Below are 22,435 nucleotides of genomic sequence, written 5' to 3' on the forward strand. Positions count from 1 at the left end.
AAATGACATACAAAAGGTCAGGACAGTTGAGTGGCAGAATCAGAACAATGCCACCAGACAGGCCAGTGCTCCTCACTGCAGTGCAGCCACCTTATAAACCAGAGCTAGACTGGGCTTTATTAGGTAACTGGTTTGAAATAATTATTTGCATATCAGGTTTAATAACCTTTGTATTGAATTTTTGAGTTTATAATTTGGAATTACATAATATATTTTAAACTTTAATACATATTTGTGTCGCTCAAATTTTTTATAGCTTCTCTTTTCTTTCAGGAAGGAGATGGATAAAGCAGATGTTTATTGGGGCATTCCTTATCCCAGCTATGGTGTGTGGCACTGCATTCTTCATCAACTTTATAGCCATTTATTACCATGCCTCTAGAGCCATTCCTTTTGGAACAATGGTAAGTTACTTGAATTTCAATTTTAAACAGTGCTTACAACCATTCTAATACAAGGCCTGCTGCCCCTCTGGAATCCCCTCCTATTGGGTGTTCTGAAGTTTCAAGTAGCCCCTGTTGAGTCTCAGAAAGTTTTTGCTAGGTTCCAAAAACTACCGGTTATATTTAAGGTTCTCTACATTTTCTTGATTCTGTTGATTTTAAGCCCTGTGGTAGTGCACACCTTTAAGCCCAGAACTTGGGAGGCAAAGGCAGTGGATCTCTTGAGTTTGAGACCAGTTTGGACTACAAAGTGAATTTCAGGACAGTGTGGGCTACAGAGAGAAACCCTGTCATAAAACAAAGAAAGAAAAAAGAAAGAAGGAAGGAAAAGAAAAGAAAAAGAAAAGTTGATTTCATAACTTTTATCAGAAATGGGAGAGAACTGAAGAATGAGTATATTTTAGAGAAAAAAAACCACCAAGAAGCATTAGTGTTTTATTAAAGCGGTCAGTGTTCTAAGTTGTTTTTTTGTTTCTTTGATTAAATACTGACCAAAACCAAGAAAAGAGTTTATTTGACTTAAAGTTTATAAGCCATCATTAGGAAAGCCAAGGCAGGTAGGGTTTCAGAGTAGGAGTCTGAGGCAGCAACCATGGAGGGATGCTGCTTCCTGGCTTGCTTCTGAGCTCACGTTCAGCTGTCTTTCTTATACAGCCGGAGACTAGCTGCCTGCAGTGGGCTGGGTACTGCAGCATCAGTGTCCCACAGGATGCCTGCAGGCCATTCTGATGGGTGCACTTCTTCAGTTGGGATTCTTCTCAAGTATGTTAAGTGAACAACTGAAGCTAACAGTGGCTTTCTATCCCTTACCACCTTTGACACGCGAACATGTCACTTTAAGTCATATCCTTTACCTTTTTCTTTTTTTTTTTTCTTTTTGGTTTTTCGACACGGGGGTTCTCCGTGTAGTTGTGGCTGTCCTGGAATTTACTCTGTAGACCAGGCTGGCCTTGAACTCAGAAATCCACCTGCCTCTGCCTCCCGAGTGCTGGGATTTAATATCCTTTCCCTTCTTGTTCCTCAAGATTTACTACTATTAAAATATAAAATTCAGCATACCTTTAAAAGTACCCTCTTTAAACATTTTAGTACTTTAAAAGCCCAATGTCTTTTAAAATTGAGTCTCTTTAACTGTGGGCTCCCATAAAATCAAAACCATGTTATATACTTTCCAAAAAAGAGAGAACCAGGGCATAGGGACAATCAGAATAACATAAACCTCTCTCACCTCCAAACTAACAGTATAAATCAAATATTGTAGCTCAGTGTCCAGAATCTGGGACTGATCTGGGCTCTAAAGAGATTAGGCATCTCTAGGCTGGAAAGTTCTTCCTGTCACAGCACACAGGGCTTGTCTTGTGGGCTCAAGTAGGGTCTATTCATACCTGCTGATTGCTTTCTTCTTTGGATATCTCCAGTATGCTACATACTGAAGCTGTACCTTCCTTAGTGGCCTCTACATCCTCTTCAGGGACTTCAGCCCTGCCACATAGTGTTAAACCCCAATCTCTCTCTATGACCCCTTCAGCCCTGGCATTTCTACAGCATGACTTGCTACCAGAATTGCTAGCAGGTTATTAATCCATTAGCGGGTTAATACATTGATTCTATCAGAGCCCTGATGGTCAAGGTAGCTATACATATATATACACACACCATTATTTAGCCCTGCCAGCTAGAAACCAACCACACCTTCCACTATAAGAGCCTTTTAGGGTGAATGTTTCATATCACTTGAGAATGGGGACAGGACAGGGTTACCATAGTGCTTTTAGAAAGGAGTGTAGATATGAAATATTGTGTGACCTGTTAAGCCTCAAAGAACCATAGTTGTAGTTTAAGAATTGCAGGGTATCATGGGACCCAGTCACCTTTCTACTCTAAACTGTTCACTTCAGCATGTACCAACAAATCCTGATCTCTCCTGGTTTTGTCTTTGAGGCAGTAGAGCCGTTGGTAAGGATAATGAGTGGTTTGTGTTGATTTGTCATTTTGAGACCTGTTTTAGCTGAGGATGGGAATCTTGAACATAGAAATATTCACAAGCTTTAGAAATCAGATTTCACAAACATATAGGAAGATATCCTTCCATGGTTACTTGAACAATAACCAGAAAAAAAATACTTGACTCAAATTCTAGTATGGGAAATTCATGATACATAATCAGAAATTACTACAGTGAGGAGATGGAGACCAAATTAATGGCACCTTATAATAAAGACTATAAAGCTGCATCTCAGAAGTAGTGAGCATACAGACTGCCCAGCGGGTAGCATGGACCCAGTAGCGAGGAGCTATGAAACCCACTGGCTGACTGTGGGTATAATGACTAGGTAAACACATGTATCTTATCAAGAGACTCAGAAGAAAGCCACAGCACATGGGCTCAGTATTGGAATAAAGAAGTAGTTCTTTTTTTCTTCTTTTTCTTTTTCTTCAAATAACTTTGACACAAGAAAAGGCAAAGGGAGCACTCTGATGAGAAGGAAGTAAAGCTAAAGCCAGGCCATGTACTTGACTGTGGGAGTGCCCAGCTACTCCAGTCCAAAGTGTCTTGGCTGGAGGGCATGTTTTCTCACAGAGCATATTATATGGCTGGAGAGAAGTTCATGAAACTGGACCCAAATTTCCTTTTCCAGGGGAAAAGAAAGAAAGTAGATTCCACTTTGCAGAATGAAGTGGATGTATATTGATGAGGCACATGATTTTAGAATGGGTGTTCTTTGTTTTAAAGGATAGATAGGTAGGTATGAGCTTTATAAGCTAGTGCAAATCCATTAAAGCAAAATGGCTGGAAAACCACCATGTCCCCATTTGAGCTGGTTTTAGAAGCCTAGAAGAGCACAGTGGCATCCTATTGGACAAGATTAAGAAATGTGGCCAGAGCCCTAGCAAAGAGGCTCTGAGCACACAGTGAAGCATTGGGATCTTACAGTGCAGGACACACTGTGCTTTAAGTACAGTCTGAGAAGCAGTTTGCTGCAGAACGCTGAAGACATTGCCTAACGAGATTCGCTCTGATGGGGCAGCATGTTTTGTAGTGCACATTGTTTTCATAATCATTATCCTGTTCAGCTTTCAAGGGAACTAAGTAGAAATGGGGGCACAGTTACCTCTTGCATAGAGTAAAACTCCCAAGGCTTTTATGTAGTGATCATACTGTTAATGGTGCCGATGGAGTTCTGTTCATTGGGTTTGCTGTTGATATTTTCTCCCTTTCTGTCAAAACTAGTTTCTCCAAGTAGTGCACAGCCATGCATGTAGGCAAAACCCCTATACACATAAAATTTAAAAGAAAGATTCCACTTGTTCTGCACCAGTTCAAGAGCTTGGTGCAGTTAGTCCTCTGAAATGTAGCCATCCAGTCAGGGGACAGTGATCCTAGATTTCATTTCTCTAGTGCGCTTAAGTCACATTGAAGGCTTTGTGCGGGAGAGGTGCTTATTTGGGTATACATCTTCTTTAATGGATGTTGAAGTCTTTTGTGCTTCTGTTTTTATCTCCTCCAACCCCCATTTTCTTTCCCCAGACAGGGTCTGGGTAGAATTAAAAATGTAGACCAGGCTGGCATTGAACTCACAGAAATCCACCTGTTTCCCAGGTGCTGGGATTGAAGGTGTGTAACACCATACCTGGCCTTATTTTTTTTACTTTTTTTTTTCACAAACACACACACACAAAAAAAAAACTGTAAAAAAAATAAAATAAGGCCAGGTGTGGTGTTGTGTACCTGGTGTTGTGTGTGTGTGTGTTTGTGTGCGCACACATGCACATGTGTTGGAGAAGGGAGCATAATTGTGCTAAAGTGCAGGTGTCCTGAAGAGGACAAGTTGTAGGAAGAGGTCTGTTCTCTTCTTTATCGTGTAGGCTCCAGGGATCAAATGCAGATCGTCAGATTTAGCAGCAGGCAGCTTATAGCCACTGAACCGCCTGCCCTTCCTATTTTAGTTGGTATGCCTTATTAGATGAGAGGAGTGTATTATATATTGGAGATACAAGTTCTTTGTCTTAAAAATGTTTTGCAGTAGTAGTTTCAGTAATAGTCTCAGTAATATTCTTCTATTTTATGTCTTGCCTTTTAATTTTCTTGTTTCTATTTAAGGGCAAAATCACTAAATTTGAAGATCAGTATATTAATACATTTTTTTTCTAGCTTAACCTTATAGTTATAAGTAGATAAGTTAAGAGGCATTGTGTTTCTAATCCAACCTGTTTAGATGCCAGTTCTTCCCCAAATAAAGGAACAGATAGATTCAATGCAGATCCAGTCAGAAAGTCCATTTTAGAAACCAATACAATGCAAAGATTATTGAGAAGCCAAATCAACTTAGGAAAAAAAGTCATTCCAAAATGCATAAAAGTTACAGTAACCAAAACACTGTGGTTAGAATACAGTTTGCAGGAATTGGTTCTTTTCTGCCATGCAGTTCCTGGGGCAGAACTCTTAGTGACAGGTACCTTTACCTATTGAGCCATTTCACTGGCTCTTTTTGTTAAAGTTAATTAACTGTTTATTTAGATACAGGTTCTCTCTTCATACATAGTCACTGCTGGCCTTGAACGCCCAGTCTCTTGACTCCACCCACCAAGTGCTAGGATTGGCGATATCTACCACCATACTAATTTAGCTTTTATGTCTTAGTTGCTTTCTTATATATTTTTCCTCTGTATAATTTTTAAGTTGCCTATGAATAAAGATTTTACTTCTTTTCCATCCCTCCCTTCCTCTTTTCTTCTCTTTGTCACTTACTCATTACACTGACCAAGCCTCTGGTACAATATTGGGTAGATATACAAGTGCAGGTTGTTGCCGAGTTGGGAGGGCATTTGGGCTTCCAGCACTGTGCCTTTCGGGAAACCCTTGCTTGTCTTAGATGCCCTTCATCAGGTTATAGAGTCCTGCTGTTCCTGCTTAATCAGTTTCTGCTGGAAATGAATGTTGGGTTTCGCAGCAGCTTTTTTTCTGCAGTTTTGGACATGCAATCTTAAGTTAGTCCTATGCTGCTTTAATAAAGCTCCTAGATTTGGTTTTGTGTCTATATGAGAAATACTGTTCTGCAGCTTTCTTACAATGCTTTTTCTAATAAGATTAGCTTTCTGCGGCACATTTTTCATTTCAAGTCTACTATCTTTTTATAGAATTGAAGTAACTCAAACAGAATGGAGAATTAGGAGCTAGCATGTTGAAACTGTGGACAGTAAACAAGTTTCTTAGATTTTTGAGTTGGTAGGACCTGTGTTATGGGATCCAATGGTTGGAATGCTTGATTTGAGACTTCTGAAATTTAATAAAATCATAAAATATGAGTTTGAAATGTGTTTAGAGCAATCATCTGCTGTGAACAGGGGCCAAATAAATACTGGCACACAACACAGTAATGGCTGCCAATGATGTATTTTTCAGGTGGTGACCAATGACATTCTAGCAGCTTCTGGCTGTTGACAGAGGCCTGGAAGATATAAAGTCAAGGCCAGCTTGGGCTGTGAAGCTCCCCACTCCCCCTTCACTTACTCACACACACACACACACACACACACACACAAACACACACACACACAGTGTTCTTAAGAATCAAGATAGCAATAAGCAGTTAAAGTCTACTTAGAATGTATTACCTTTAACTGTTTCTCTTTTAGCATTCCCCAAATAGTCTGTCCAGGTTACATTTCCTCCTGTAACCCATGCACACCATAGATTTTTCCAAAAGCCAGTCTCTAAGTAAATGTAGGTATTATATAGATCTTTGGTTCCTGGGTGTAATTGATCAGCTAGTAGATGTTTATATATATTAAATACTGAGAAGCAGTGCTTACTTGTAACTTGTTCTTATGTGGACACAGATCTCCCCCTGGGAAGTAATTCTGCCCCACCCTTCTGCTCATTTCACTTTCCTCAGGATGAGGACCTTGTGTTGGTTTTCACTAGTGCAGTAGACAAGTGGTTCTTGAATTTTTAGCTGCTAAATTTCACTTTAAAATAAGACCTTAAGTGAAAGCCTAGTAGAGGAACAAGATATAATAACCATGATCCTACTTTAAGTAACTCTAAATTTAAAAGAAGAGAAATCTCAAGTCAATGGTTATGAATTATAGGCAGTAATAGCCTCAGGAACCAACGTAATACTTACCGTTAGTGTTTAACTCTGATACTGAGAAAGTCTGGATTTGACCAGTGCATCGATTCCACGTCACATTTTCCTTATAGCTTGCTTTACAGTATCAGTTTTCTCAAAGTGAGCTCATCTAGAATCTGAACGGAAGAGTTAGGAACTGGTTTCAGTCTGATCAGTACAATTTCTAACTAGCTGCCCAAACTTCTTAATCATCTATATAGAAAAGATCTGATGGGAAAATATTTTAAACAGTGCTTTAAACAGTTGGTAATTCTTTGATGAGGTGTTTATGGAATATCTTCTTGAGCTTTGTCATGGACACAATGTTGAGGGTGCTTTGTATACATCTGTTGTAAACTGCATGTAGCACACAAATATCGTACTAGTGTCATTGCTTGTGTATATTTTAGTGAGCAAATGTGTGCATGCTTGAATGAGGAGAGAGGTAGACCCACAAACCAGTGTAGCATTTCACTTACCTTAGTCTGTGGTACTTGCCAGAAGTTCAAATGTAGACACAAAAATAGGAGGAACTTGATTCTGATGTTTGCATGGAAACGACTCATTCTGGCTAAGATCTCTGTTTGTTAATATTTTCTGTAGCATGTGTTTGAATCTATATTGTTAGACTTTGGGACATGTAAAAAAGCCAACTGTTTTCATGGGCTGAGGAGGTAGCCGAGAGTTTATAGAGTTCCAGCTCAAATGCCTGCAGAGGTCCTATACTTCATCAGTGAGGTTCTGTTGGTGGGGTTATAAACATCCTTTTTGGCCATAGATCCCACATAGGAACATTCCCTTCAGTTTCTCTTTCTTATTTGAAATTAATGTTATAGTAAAGGAAGATGCAGAACTCTTTATTATAATGTATTAAGCAGTGGTTCTCAACTTTCTTAATGCCGTGACCCTGTAATACAGTTCCTCATGTTGTGACCTCCAGCCATACAATTATTTTTGTTGCTACTTCCATAACCGTAACTTTGCTATTGAATGGTGACTTAGTTCCCAATATCATTGCAAATATTTGTTTTCTGATGGTCATAAGCTACAGGTTGGGAACCACTGTGTTGAAGCATATGATCTGACAGTAACTAAGAAGAGACTCAGCAGCACACGGCCTGAATTTGCCACCCTCATAATATGCCACGCTTAACTCATAATACAGTATTTAAAAATCCTAAAACGCTTGTTTATTTTTCACATCTCACATCTTTGTTATGTTAGCATGAACTTATGTCCTAACAACTAAGACAAGTACGTTCCTGACTGTGGCGCCCTCTCTGTTGTTCCATCTTGTACTTCATCAGTTTCTTCAGTTTCCACTCAGCATTCCTATACATTAGAATCTCCAACTGTAGAATGGAGATTTTAGAGATAAAATCAGTTCTGCTTTACTGCTCCATTATGGAGATGTCTTACCCAGATACTCTCCAGAGTAAAGTCTGTCTGTGTCCTTTAGAAACACCACAAAGTAAGCATTTTCATAACTGTGGCCTTTCCTATAATTTTAAACTTTGAATGGGCAGAGTAATAATTTGGATTACTTTATTATAGTAAACACACACACACACATGTTTTTGTTTGCATTCTAAGGTATTGTAGAAGAGAAAAGTACCCTGAGCCAAACAAATCTGAATTTAAATTTTGGGCTGGCATGTACTAGCTGTGTGCTTATGGAAAGTTAGCCTCACCTCTCAATGTTCTTCACCTTAGACTTGGGGAACTCCTTGTGCATATTAGGAGCTCAGTAAAGTATAATAATGAAAGATAAGGAGTAGACATGTCAACAACACGAAAGTTTACAGGGAGAGATCTGAGAGGTTCTCTGTCAGGGGCAGTCTAGGAGAGTAGGTGCAGTGGGGGCTGAAGGAGGGAAAGAAAGAGTTCAGCCCTTGTCAGTTCTGCAGGAACATTTTCTCCTGTTTCCAGTGGTGCATTCCTTGTATTGTTTTGCCCTTACTAGAAGTTAACATTTTCTCTGTGATCAAAGGGCAGTTGAGTTTTCAGGTGTCTCTCTTACTTGTTTTTATTAGTGGTTTTGTTCTCTGAGTAACCACACACATTTTTATTTAATTTACAGGTGGCTGTTTGTTGCATCTGTTTCTTTGTTATCCTTCCTCTAAATCTCGTTGGTACAATACTGGGTCGCAATCTGTCAGGTCAGCCCAACTTCCCTTGTCGTGTCAATGCCGTGCCTCGTCCCATCCCGGAGAAAAAATGGTAAACAGATGCTAAAGCTTATTTGATTGTGTCACAGTGTATGAGTTCTTAAGGCTGTTGTGTGCATGTAACTTTAGAAGCAGCTTGTGTTTATGCAGATAACTGTGTAAGTTTACAAATGTGTTCATTTTCATTTTCCCATCAGCCCTCATTGTAAAGGTATAATTAATTATACCCTTATTTTGCCATCTGAATATTGATACGATTCACATGTCAAATTTTTGATAAATAGTGTGTAGAGGTGGGTGGGAAGTAAAGTTTCAACAGCTCTTTAAGCCTGTAGGTTAAATGTGACCTTTACCAATTTTTGTAAATAAAGTACCCAGTCTTCACATATTACCTATGACTTCTTTTATTCTCCAACATCAGAGTTGACAGAGCAGTAGTTAGAACATAAGCCATACATATCAGCAAAATCTGAAACTCTCTCAACTGTTGAACAATCTGCCAACTACTAGTTTATAATCTTTTCATTCCAGATATTTTATTTTAAACATTGACCTATTTATTCCCATATAAGTCTATCAATTGAGAGATTAAATAAGATTGAAATCAGTTGTAGTTAAATATTTGAAGACAAAACAATCCAAAGATATACTAATTTGATACTTCTATGCTAAAAACAATAATAGGGAAAATATTAAAAGTCTTTGTTTTCCATAATTAAAGTATTATGTTTCTTTAAGCAGGAAACCTTGTAGGAGTAGTAAACATTGCAGTTTGTGAAACAGTAGACTGTTATCTGAGCTGTGTTGCAGATAGCACTGGTCAGAGTTATATGGCATCAAGTATACACATTCAAGTATTAAGGACCAAGGGTCAGCCAAGTCCCATGGTGCAGCATGGGTGAACCCTGCCAGAAACACCTTGGGTTCATGTTTGATTCTGAATTATGTTTTGGTCATTGAATGTTCACAAACCTTTCACTCTCGCTGAAATTTTTACAAGGTGCACATTAAGTTTTATGACCCAGAGTCCAGTTTTAGGAGTCACTATGTGCTTGTTTTTGTTATATTGGTGACTTTAAGAAACTTTGAATTGAAGAGTTTTGAATTAAGGTTTTAAACTCCTTTTCCCTAAGTCAGTATTAGATCCCTAGGTCCCATTAATACCCTTGTGCTCATGCTGGGAAGAGAAGGTAAACGGAGAAACCCGGTCAGCACGCGCAGGAGGTCTTTCGGAAGTAGGTTAGGGACAGGCGAAGCAACCCTTGGAGGTATAGGAAGGCTCGGCTGTGGATTCATGTTCTTGTTGGTTTTTAATCACATGGGAACAAAACTCTGAGTACTAGGTCTGGCTTTTTATTGGATGCTTACCTAGGTTAAATCACTTTTAACCTAGCTTTCTTTTTTTAACCTTTTTTTTTCTTTTAACCTTGGCTTTCTATAAAAACAAGGAAGATGATAATAAGTTTGTTTTTTCTCTCTGTCTTTTAGTCTGTATGTTCTCATTTTGAGATTGTTTTTGTTATTCTTTTGTTTTGTAAGTTTGCTTGCCCCAGAGGTAACAAAGAAAGAAGTATCTTTTTGCTTGTCCAGATGTTGTTCTAGGTTTTGGAAATACCTAGACAAATAGCATCTGCTGCTCAGCAGGCTAATGATTGACATCTGATGTAAGTCAGCAGAGTTACAATACAGTGTAATAAGTTCTGCCATAGAGGAAAGTCATACTGATGGGGAAGGAGTAGAGTCTTTCTGAAAACACAGGGAAGGCTTGAGAACTGTCCATGCTGGAGAGCATGGAGTTAAAGCCTCATTCCAGGTAGAGACTCGATGACTTCACTCAGGAATGGTAGCTAGAGGGATGGAATTGGGATTTTATTTCTTAGTCTTTCTTTGTCCTCATAAATCAGAATTGACCATCATTTAATTTGTTGGAAAGGAATTAGAGCCAAGAAGAAGGTGGGTAAAGAACTGGCAAGGCCATTTATGAGAACTTGTTTCAGATCGGGACCTTGGGACTTTCTTTTTTCCCCTCCCCCCCTTTTACTTTCTGTAAGTAAATGCTTATAGAGTTCTCAGAAGTTACTATAGCTGGGAAACTGGGACTAAATATTTAATGTGTTTCTTGTTCTGCCAGTAGAGACAGTATGTCTTCTTCAGATACTTCAGTCAGGCTTTAATACTGGAGAGAGTAGATGACTAGTTTGAAGTCTCATTCACAGTTATATGCCTGTTTGGATTTTGGCTTTTCTTTGTATTGATTTGTCTTTATACATTGACATGATTTTTAAAGTATTAAGTATCACCTCTTAACTGGAATTTGTACATATTATGAAAATCATGCTAGAAATGTACTTTTAATTTTAATATTTTCCAGGTTTATGGAGCCTGCAGTTATTGTTTGCTTAGGAGGAATTTTACCTTTTGGATCAATCTTTATTGAAATGTAAGTTTTGTGATAATGTTTTTGTTTTTTGAAAGATTTAGTTATGACAAGAATTTAAGAACTAGAGTATGTTAGATATTCAGCTTTTTTTTTTTTTTTTTTTTTTTGCCTAACATCCACTTATTAGTGAGTACATACCACATACCATGCATGTTCTTTTGGGTCTGATTACCTATCAGATATTTTCTAGTTCTATCCATTTGCCTGCAAAACTCAGGATGTCCTCATTCTTAACAGCTGAGTAGTATTCCATTGTGTAAATGAACCACATTTTCTGTATCCATTCTTCTGTCGTGGGACATCTGGGCAGTTTCCAGCTTCTGGCTATCATAAACAAGGCTGCTATGAACATAGTGGAACATGTGCCCCTGTGTCATGGTGGGGCATCTTTTGGGTATATTCCCAAGAGTGGTATTGCTCGGTCTTCAGGTAGATCAATTTCCAATTTTCTGAGGAACCTCTAGACTGATTTCCAGAGTGGTTGTACCAGTTTGCAATCCTACCAGCAATGGAGGAGTGTTCCTTTTTCTCCACATCCTAGTCAACATGTGCTGTCACCTGAAGGTTTGATCTTAGCCATTCTGGCCAGTGTGAGATGGAATCTCAGGGTTGTTTTGATTTATATTTCTCTGATCACTAAGGACTTTGAACATTTCTTTAGGTGATTGGGTTGTTTGGTTTTTTTGGTGGTTAGCTTCTTGGATATTAGCCCACTATCAGATGTGGGGTTAGTAAAGATTTTTTTTTCCCAATCTGTAGGTTGCCGATTTGGCTTATTGGCTATGTCTTTTTCCTTATAGGAGCTTTTTTATGAGGTCCCATTTATCAATTCTTGATCTTAGAGCATGAGCCACTGGAGTTCTGTTTAGGAAATTTCCCCCTGTGCCAATGAGTTCAAGGCTCTTTCCTGCCTACTCTTCTGTTAGATTCAGTGTATCAGGTTTTATGATGAGGTCCTTGATCCACTTGGACTTGAGCTTTGTGCAAGGTGACAAATACGGGTCTATTTTCATTTTTCTGCATATCAACAGCCAGTTAGACCATCACCATTTGTTGAAGATGCTTTCTTTTTTTCTATTGTATATGTGTGGCTTCCTTGTCACCACTGCTAGGTCTGGCTTTAGTCAGAGAAGATGCACCTAACCCTCAAGAAACTGGAGGCCCCAGGGAGTTTAGATGTCTACTGGGGTGGGGGTGGGGACATCCTCGTGGAGACAGGGGGCAGGGGATGGGATGTGGAACAGTCAGAGGGAGGGTTCACTGGGAGGGGAATAAAATCTGGAGTTTAAAATAAAGTATTAGAGTATGTTAGATTGGTATGGAATCATCAGATAAAGTGGTCCCTCTGAATTCAGTTTTGCACCACTATAATAAAATACTGAGGTTGCCAGCTCTTGTAAAGAAATAATTTTACTTAGCTCACAGGGTTAGAGTCTAGGTCACAGTATGTTATAAAGAGAACAGTGGGAACCTGGAAGCAGGAGCTGAAACATCACAGAAGAATCCTGCTTACAGCTTGCCCAGCCTGTTCTCCTATACAGTCCAACTCCACCTACCCAGGGGTGGCAGTGCCACAGTGTTCCGGCCTCCTTAAACCAGTCCCCAAAGGCTTGCTTACAAACCAATCTGATAAAGGCATTTTCTCAATCTCCTCAGATTATCCTATCCTATCTGGTGTCAAGCTGACAAAAACAAAAAACTAAAACACAAAAATCTAACCAGCACAATTGAATCATTATCAGTTTGGCACAAATACATCACTATTTAATCATAATTTTCCTTTTTTATCCCCAAGATCTCATATTAGTCACAAAATATAAAACTTAACTTTAAAAGTCCTATAGTGTTTAATATTTTCAACACTTTAAATATCTAAGAATTCTTTAAAAGTCCAAAATGTCAAATTGTATACTCTTCTAAAGCCAAAAGTTACTTTGCTACTCTAAGGGAGAAGAACCAGGGCACAGTCACAATTCAAACCAAAACCAGACTCTGAACAGTACAAAGCGATCAGTGTCGAGCATCTGCGGCTCACTCACAGCATTCTGGGCTCCAGAGTGCTCGGATAGTCCCACTCCTCTGCCTCCGCCACCCACAGAACACGCAGCTTGTAGGTTCCAAAATGGCTCTACCACACAGCACTGCTTATGCTATGGCCGCACCAACATTGAGGCCTCCCCTGGCCTCTGACTGTGCTAGGCCTCCACTTCTCTCCATGACCTCTCCAGTCCTGAGCTTTCATGCCACCAGAGCAGTACTGTTCGGGAGAGTCATGTCACCAGGTTCAGCTGCCAGTTAGAGGTGCAGCGAGATGCATCTTTGGCCTCTCTGGACCACAACCATTTGTGCTGACAGCAAGGACATACCCCAGATGATTTCACTTTAGTGATGCTGGTCCCTTCGTAATTAACCAGCACCAATTGTTCAGTAAAGCAAAGGTTTCACTTGAGTGGTTCATGTCTCCTATTAACCACAGCTGATTCTTAAGCACCAGTTGACCAGAAAGCACAGATTCTTAATTCAAAGTACACACAGAAAAAGCCCAATAGAGTATTTGAGGGATTCTTAAAACTTCCTCTGAAACTTCCTAAGCCAGGTCTCGATCATCTGTGCCTTTCTTAGCATTATTTTCAAGTTCCCACAACAACCCATTAAAACCCTGAACACTCGCTCAATGGCTTTTCAGCCCAAAGTTCCAGGCTCCTTTCAGGGTTCGCCCATAACAACACAGGTCTGTTGGAGCAGTGTGCTTCCTCCTGGTACTAGTTTATGCCTTAGTTTGCTTTGTTTTGCTGATAAATGCCAGCTTGGGGAGATGAGTTTATCTGACATACACCCCTGAATCACAATCCAGCGAAAATCAGGGCCGGAACCTGGAGGCAGAAACTGAATCCTGCTCACTGCCTTGCTCTAGTCGCTTGTTCAGCCTGCTGCCATGTACAACCAACACCACCTGCCCCTGGGTAGCACTGCCTGCATGGTTTGGGCCTTCTCACATCAACCAGAAAATGCCCCAAAGGCTTGCCCACAAGCCATCTGATGGAGGCACTCTCCCCAGCTTATTCCAGCGTGTATGAAGGTGACAGAGTGTAAGCAGCACAACGCATAGGTAGGTGTACACACACGAATAGATAGGTGTCTTTTGTTGCCTCTCAGCTGGGAGTATACTACAGGCATCAGAGAGGCCATGGTTGGCTGGTTACTGGGGTTTTTTACCAGGGAGTAAATCTCCTAGACAGTAGTGATGTTTCCCTTACAGTGTGGATCTTTACTGCTCACTTGCTTTCAAAATAGGTAAATAAAATAAATATTTTTATTTTATTTTTTGAGATTGTATATAATTACATGATTTCCCTCTCCTTCAAACTTTCCCATATCATCCCTTTATATGTAGCAAGGGATCTGTAGATAGTTTTTGAAAGGATATGTGATTGAATAAATGGATTACAAAACAGAATTTTTAAAACAAGAACTAAAGGACCCTTTTCTGAATTAAGGCTGTTTGAGCAATGGATTTTAAAGAGATTTTTTTTTTCTTCTTAATGAAAAAAAATACTGCTCTTTCTTGTCACTCTCCTCTGAAGACAGTGCCAGTCTCTATCAGACTTTGGCTTCCTAGGGTGTTTGTTTCCTTTACTAATTTTGTATATTCTTAGTTTATCACTTGTTTTTCTGTTTAATAAAATGTGAAATATGTTACTTGAGTAGTGTTGTGTCTTAAGAAATGGAAAAATGAAGGAATTGACTTTTATTTTACAAATGTAGATGGGGCTGCTCTTTCTTCTTCACATTTTAACTTCTTTAAGCTGCTAATTGGGTCATTTTTCTCAGAGATAAATACCTTTTTAAAAAGAGTTTGCTCTTTAAAAAATTTTTAATATTTAATAAACGAGTTAAGAAAAAGTGTCTGGGAATTACTGGGAAGGATGAGAATGAGCTTGAAGTGACGGACACATGAGCACAAGGATAGTGAGCACAAGGATAGTGAGCACGAGGACAGGTGAGCACGAGGACAGGTGAGCACGAGGACACGTGAGCACGAGGACACGTGAGCACGAGGATAGTGAGCACGAGGACACGTGAGCACGAGGATAGTGAGCACGAGGACAGGTGAGCACGAGGACAAGTGGCGAGGGCAGGCGAGCTTCACGATGCCCTCCTTGCCTCCGTAGGTACTTCATCTTCACATCCTTCTGGGCATACAAGATCTACTATGTTTATGGCTTCATGATGCTGGTGCTGGTCATCCTGTGCATTGTGACTGTCTGTGTGACCATTGTGTGCACATACTTCCTGCTGAACGCAGAGGACTATAGGTGGTAAGTGCTCGGTGCGGCTGGAGCGCTCAGCTTTTTTTTTTTTTTTTTTTTATTTTATTTTTTTTTTTTGGTCTTTGAGACAGGATTTCTTTATTATATAGCTCTGGCTATCCTGGAACTTGCTATATAGACCAGGCTGTCCTCAAACTCAAAGATATCTACCTGCCTCTGCCTCCCAGGTCCCAGGATTAAAGGTGTGTGTATGTCACCACACCCAGCCAGTATCCCTTCACTCTTGTTTTTCATTCATCCATCTCATTTGCCTCCCGGGGCGAGGACTGCAGGTGTGCACTGCCATGCCCAGGCCCTCCGTTCTCTCAGCAGCACCGTTCTGCCCAGTCCTCTCCTCAGCTTGACACGGTTTAGAGGCAAACCTATTTTAAGATATTAGCATACTGGCTGTAAATACGGTGAGAAGTTTATGGGAAAATAGTGTTAGTCAAAACTGTTTGTCCTGTTTGAGGTATTTCTGCAGAGAGATCTACCTTGAGTTTGGAGGAAACATCTTTCCGCTCTAAACTTCAGTCTCAAAAGGGAACTGGAGTATTTAAAGCCACTCAGAGAACACAAACGAGAACCTGACCAGATCAGGGACTCCTAGTTCCCAGGCTCTTCTCTGTTAATATTTAAACATCAGGTGCAAGTATTTGTTTTTAAGCATGCAGAATTATAAAGGATAGTTTTGTAAAATCCTTTGCCTTATAATTTTGAGTGCCATTCATTCCAGAAGTATAATTTGTTTTAACTTCGGTTTTTATTGCAGGCAATGGACAAGTTTTCTCTCTGCTGCGTCAACTGCAATCTATGTTTACATGTATTCCTTTTACTACTATTTTTTCAAAACAAAGTAAGTTGAGTTTTTCTGTCATGTCTTACCCAGGAAACTATACCTGTCCTTTAAAACAGTGTAAAGCCTCAGAGTGAAAGAAAAATCTAAGTGTTGAATATTATTTTATTGTATTGCAGGATGTATGGCTTATTTCAAACATCATTTTACTTTGGATATATGGCGGTATTTAGCACAGCCTTGGGGATAATGTGTGGTAAGTATTTTCTGTTCAAGCTCATCAAGCCTGAGTTTCATCACTGGAACCCAATACAAAGCTGGAACCAGAGAACTGACTCCAAAGAATTGTCCTTTGACCTCCATGTGCTGTGGCCCACATGGCTCACCCAATAATAATTAAATAAAAGCTAAGGAATTCTGTTTTTTTTTTTTTGCTTTGTTGTGAACACCAAAATGAATTCAGAAGTTTGCCTTATACTTTTTGACTCCCTTAAAATCTGGTCTGCAAGCTGATTAATTTCAATTTTTGTGTCCATCCTAATGATGCTACACTACATAGCACAGAATTACGATGATCAGTTTCTCATTTATACTGGGAATTGTCTTGTTTGGATACTGTGTTTTTCTGTGTTGCTCAGACTTAAACTTCAGGTCCCACCCCATCCTCTTGCCTCAGCCTCCTGAGTAGCAGGGTTACAGAATGTGGCACGTGCTCACTTTAACATGGGCATTTCACAGCGTGTGGTCATTGGAAAGGGTTGCAGTGTCAGCAGGTGCAGCCTGAATGATCTCTGTTCAGAAATTTCTCAGACTGTTGCTGAAAATACAGTTTCTGGAAGGCAGCACAGGCCACTGGCAGTGGGTGCAGCATTCCTGTTCAGTTTTCCACAGTGGATTTGGCTGATTGTGTCCCGCAGGTGTTTTCCATTGTATACTTCCTATAAAATAGTAGCTCAAGCTATATAAGCCTCTTGTACTCAGTGCTTATCCAAGAATGCTGCAGCAGATGCTTGTAGATTTTTATTGGAAGCATGAGATGTATGTAAAGTTGGAAGCCATTGACAGTTAACTGCCTACCTTCATTGGTGATTATAATATTGTAACTCTTACTGTTTTTCTGTTTATTAGCAGAGATTCCTTTATAAAGAAAACCAATCTGTTTTGTTACCTTGAGATTTGCCAGTTTGGTGAATACAGATTGGTTCATGGTTGTAGGTGCAGCTCAGACTGCTTGTCTAACATGCAGAGATCCTTGGATTCAATCTCTAGTATAGTTAGAAGGGTGATGAGTTAAATTGTGTGTAGGTGGACTATTAATTCATAGAAAATTAATGAAAAAAATTATTTTCTGAGACAGGGTTTCTCTGTGTAGCCCTGGCTGTCCTGGAACTCACTCTGTAGACCAGTCTGGCCTCAAACTCAGAAATCCACCTGCCTCTGCCTCCCAAGTGCTGGGATTAAAGACGTGCACCACCACCGCCCAACTAATTTAAAGATTTTAAAGAATAAATCCAGTGAAGAATGGTTGTTGATCACCTATCCAAAGGCCCAAGTTTAAAAAGCAGAACAAAAATACCCCCAAGTGTTTGTCTAAAAAGACTACTTGGTCTGTTCATTCATTTCTCTGCCACTCACTTAGTCAACAAATAATGATTAAGTAACTTTCATGTACTTGGTGCTTTTAGACACAGAAGGTAAATATTTTATTAGCAAAATGCTTTCTGAAATTTTGAACCTGACTTAAGATTCATTGTTTGAAATGAGCAGTTTAAAACTCCTCAGCCACTTACCTATCTCTTTTGTTTATTCCCTGAAGTCTGTAATCCTTTGTACAGCTTTCATAACTTACATAGAAAGGAGACACGAGAAAGTACCTTCTAGAGCTTCAACACTTCTGGCTCTTGCTTCTCTCAGTCCCCAGAGCTTCCCTTGTTACTTCTTACGCTCTGTATGACTTGGGATGTGTGTGTTGACATTGCCATGCGTGGACATTCACACTTCTAATACCAGCACCTACAAGGCTGAGGCAGAAGGTTCCACAATTCAAGGACACTCAGGGCTACATAGCAAGACTGTGTCCCTCCCCAACCCCAGCCCCTCCCCCCAAAAAGTAGCATTGCTTTAATGGGCTGCATTTGTCATTTTCAAGTTACTCTTTCCTTTGTGAGATGTTAATCCACAGCTACTGACAATACTAATAGTAAGTATGATTTGATTCTAAATAACGGGGTAGGTTGGCTCTAACATGCTTTTAAAGCAAATGATACCATTTAAGAAATTCAGAGAAACATTACTTTGGAATGCCAACATAAAGACTTGACCTTGAAAAAAGAGTAGAACTCTCTAGAACAGAATATTTTAGTATTTGTAAGTGGTAGACCCTGGTTCCATTGTATTTGTTTCAAAATTTGTTGTTGTTGTTATTGTTTATTATTATTATTATTATTATTAATTATTATTATTTTGCAGGAGCAATCGGTTACATGGGAACAAGTGCCTTTGTTCGAAAAATCTATACTAATGTGAAAATTGACTAGATATCTGAAGCAACCTGGAACTTCGGATCAGTTTCTCTTTCATGAGGGTGGAACTTGCACAGAAAAGAATAATCGCAAGAAGAGATTTGGGCTCAACACTGGGTACTTTGTGGGTCTCTTTTGTGGATGGCTTCAACAACATCTATTTCCATTGATCCTAGGTTCTTACTGACTGCTTTCTCCAACTGTTCACAGCAGATGCTTGGATTTTATGCAGTAGGCATTACTACAGTACATGGCTAATCTTTCCCAAACTAGCTCATTAAAGATGAAATAGACCAGCTCTCTTCAGTGAAGAGGACAAATAGTTTATTTAAAGCATTTGTTCCAATAAAATAACTAGAGGGAAACTTGGATGCTAAAATTCCATAAGTAGAAATCTTCCTGGCACTTGGTGTTTCTATGTTACTGAAAAATGATGTTCCAGAAAGATTACTTTTTCTCTTATTTTTACTGCCATTGTTGATGTGTTGTGGGACATTTTTATATATTGAACCTGGGTTCTTTTTTGACCTGTTTTGGTCGTCCCTCCATTCAACTGCATCTTTTTTTTTATAAACAAAATTAAAAACTATTAAATTCTGCATGGAATATATCTGCTGTCATCTTAATCTTAGTTGGATCAACCTCATTTATTTATCTTAAAATTAACCAGCTTTCTCAATTCCATCCAAAGAAGATACAGTATGAAAATAGAGATGTACTCTCTATAATAAAATTTACTGTACAGTTAGCAAGCAAAGTGTTAAATGGAGAAGATACTTGTTTTTATTAAACATTTGGAGATTTAGATAATTTACATTTTAACTGAATGTCTAAAGTGATTATCTTCCCCTCCCTTCCCCCAAGTTAGTCTTACATCTTTTTTTTTTTTGGGTTTCAATGAAGGCTTTACATAAGAAATTATTAAAAAAACAAGGGGGGCAATAAATGTATATAACATTAATAATGTCGTGTAGGTGTAGGTTCCTGGATGCATTTGGATGTACAGATTGACTGGAGGACTTTTTTGGGATGATGACTGGTGTAGAAACGTATGGGTTTGGGTGGCCTTTCACATCTTGCCTACCATTGCATGAAACATTGGGGTTTCTTCAAAATGTGTGTGTCATACTTCTTTTGGGAGGGGCTTGTTTTCTTCTTTTATGAAACTCCTACTGGAGCTAAATTTGTAATTTAGAAACATTTAATTTTGTTAATCCTGTCTGGGACATTTAAGTAACATCTAAAGCATTATTGCTTTAGAATGTTCAAATAAAATTTCCTGACCAAATTGTTTTGTGACAGTAGATGTGTTTATAATTTAAAGATACCTGATCAAAAGGCCATATTGTAGAATTCCAGTTTAAAAAAATAAAATATAAAGCATACTTTTCAAATACAAAGGACACTCATTAAATTTCCCCAAACTCAGAGCCAGGGATGATAGTTTATGCCTATAATCATAGCACCAGGGAAGCCAAGATGGAAGGTTGTACTGAATTTGAGAACTAGAGAGTGAGTTGTTGCTCCTGTGCTACTCCGGAAGACTCTGTTTCAAGGAAAATAAAAAATAAAAAAAAACACATCTGAATGTTTGACTACATGCAGTTATACAGTATTTCCTTTCTCTGACATTGTGACGTGCATGGCTAAGCATTCATTGGATTGCCGTGAAGTAGAGGGGCCGCAGTGCTCGCTCACTCAGCGACTGATAAGTGAAGGCTGCACTAATTGCAAAAAAATTTATTTTAATTTGCACATATATTTTCAGGATCTGCCTATATTGTGAAGTTTTCCAAGAGTCATTGAATTTCTGACTTAGTAGTTTGCTCTGCAGATTCCCAAAACTGAACTGTGTATTGGTGGTTTTAGAAAGACCCAGGTCATCTATGTTAAACCTCAGTGTGAAACTCATGCATTCGGGGTTACATGAGTTACTTTTATAAACAGATAGACTCCATGTCTTATACTAGGCATGTGGCATCTTCAGGGTGTGGGGTTTGGATTCTTAACCTTCAGTGAGCTACGAGCAATGTGACTAGAGCTGTGCTCGGTCATCTTTAACCCAGCATCTTGTTCAGTGTCACCTACCAATTCTTCTCTTTCTTGCCTGCCCCTATGATCTTAAACTAAAGGGCACTGTTTATTCCATGTAACTTTTAAACATGAAGTATTTCTAATGTAAGAACACTTAGTCTGCATGCTGGGGTGTAGCTCAGTGCTTGCCTAGCTTACACAAAGCACAGGGTCATCCACCATACTGTAAACTGGTGGGACAGGGCACGTTCGCAATCCTAGCGTGAAGGGCAGCGTTTACCCTCAGCTACTGGGTGTCAGGACTGTCCTGCACTAGATGACATTCTATCTCTAAAAATGAACCAACACTTTTTCTGTCTAATAGAGTATATATAAATTGGACAGCAAACTTTTGTCTTAATAAAATGTTTCTCATAATCATTTTAGATGCAGGTAAGGTATATGCATTTCAGAGAACATGGCGGTTTCAGGTGCATCTATTTGTCCTGCTAGGTTGAGCTCTGGAAGTCTTTGAAGTGTGCAGTGAAAAATAATTTTTAAATGTATTAAGAGCATTAAAATGGATATAAATTATCTTGAAAGATCCTTTATAAAATGACTTGTATTGACTGGTTTATAATTTCACACAGAGGTGACTGACATAAATGTACATCTTGAAAAAGATGTAGGTCCCAGGTGGCTTTGCCCTCACTAGTTCTCAGTAGAAGAGTTCAAACAATATTACTTATATTAATTAGAAGACTTTTGTACTCCATTAATGCTGTATTTAGTTTACTAATATCTGCTCAGTTTGTCAGCGGATAGTTTGAATACTATTAAAAACTAAGAACGTACTTTAAGCATGCTTCCTGAAAATTAACTACGTTAGAAACTGACATCCTTATACTAGTCTCCCAAGTACAAAAGTAGGAAAAAGCAGTAGGGAGCTGGCTAGAGAGATGCTAGAGTGTGCTAGTGCATGGTGTAGGCTCCTGAACCACAGTGGTTTGTGGGAAAGCCCACGCCCTTAGAATCATTGTATTTGCTATGTATACTTCACGGCTGGTATGCTTGCGTGTTTCCACTGACGATGGGTGGCCCTCTTTCTGAAGGTAGTTGCTGCAAATTCCAGTTCTTCTAAAAGTCACTTGATTTAAGGGTTTATCCACAAGTTGTGCTCATTTTGATATAGCATTTGTTTCCTAAATGTTTACTAATCACTTTATGCCAAATGTCTTGCAGATGTTATTTTTAAACTTACTGAATTTTTACAAATATAAAAAGGAAAAAGTATATTAGTGTAATTTGTTTAGGAATAGCTACATACCGAAGGGCTTCTATACATGAATTCTAGGGGCAAAGCCTTTTGTAGAAGCCTGCACACTGCATTCCATTTGGGTTTTAAGTTCAGATGTGAACAGTTTTAGTGCTTCATTCTCTCGCACTGAACATGTGGTAGGAATAGTGATGTGCAGAAGCACAGACGTTCATGTTTCTATCATGTAAAATTCTGTAGTCATGCTGTATATTAGCAGTGAAGGTGTTAACAAGATCATAGGATGGTTTGAAAGTGTACTGAAGGCTAGACTAGATTTGCAGGAAGGGTAGAACAGAAGAGAGGCACACACCT

General features: G+C 39.1%; 1 protein-coding gene across 1 annotated transcript in view; it reads left to right on the top strand.

Annotated features, from left to right (window-relative positions):
* Tm9sf3 (transmembrane 9 superfamily member 3) overlaps positions 1-20,392 on the top strand; it is a 58,061-nt gene extending 37,669 nt beyond the window's left edge. Inside the window, exons 9-15 of the mRNA XM_052186057.1 lie at positions 274-404; positions 8,637-8,776; positions 11,096-11,164; positions 15,337-15,483; positions 16,247-16,330; positions 16,450-16,526; positions 18,740-20,392. Coding sequence (XP_052042017.1) covers positions 274-404; positions 8,637-8,776; positions 11,096-11,164; positions 15,337-15,483; positions 16,247-16,330; positions 16,450-16,526; positions 18,740-18,807 — 716 coding nt within the window. The 3' untranslated portion in view covers positions 18,808-20,392. The remainder of the gene's footprint in view (positions 1-273; positions 405-8,636; positions 8,777-11,095; positions 11,165-15,336; positions 15,484-16,246; positions 16,331-16,449; positions 16,527-18,739) is intronic.
* Positions 20,393-22,435: the final 2,043 nt, after the last annotated feature.

Source organism: Apodemus sylvaticus, chromosome 1 (assembly GCF_947179515.1).
Source record: "Apodemus sylvaticus chromosome 1, mApoSyl1.1, whole genome shotgun sequence".
NCBI classification, from domain to species: Eukaryota; Metazoa; Chordata; class Mammalia; order Rodentia; family Muridae; genus Apodemus; species Apodemus sylvaticus.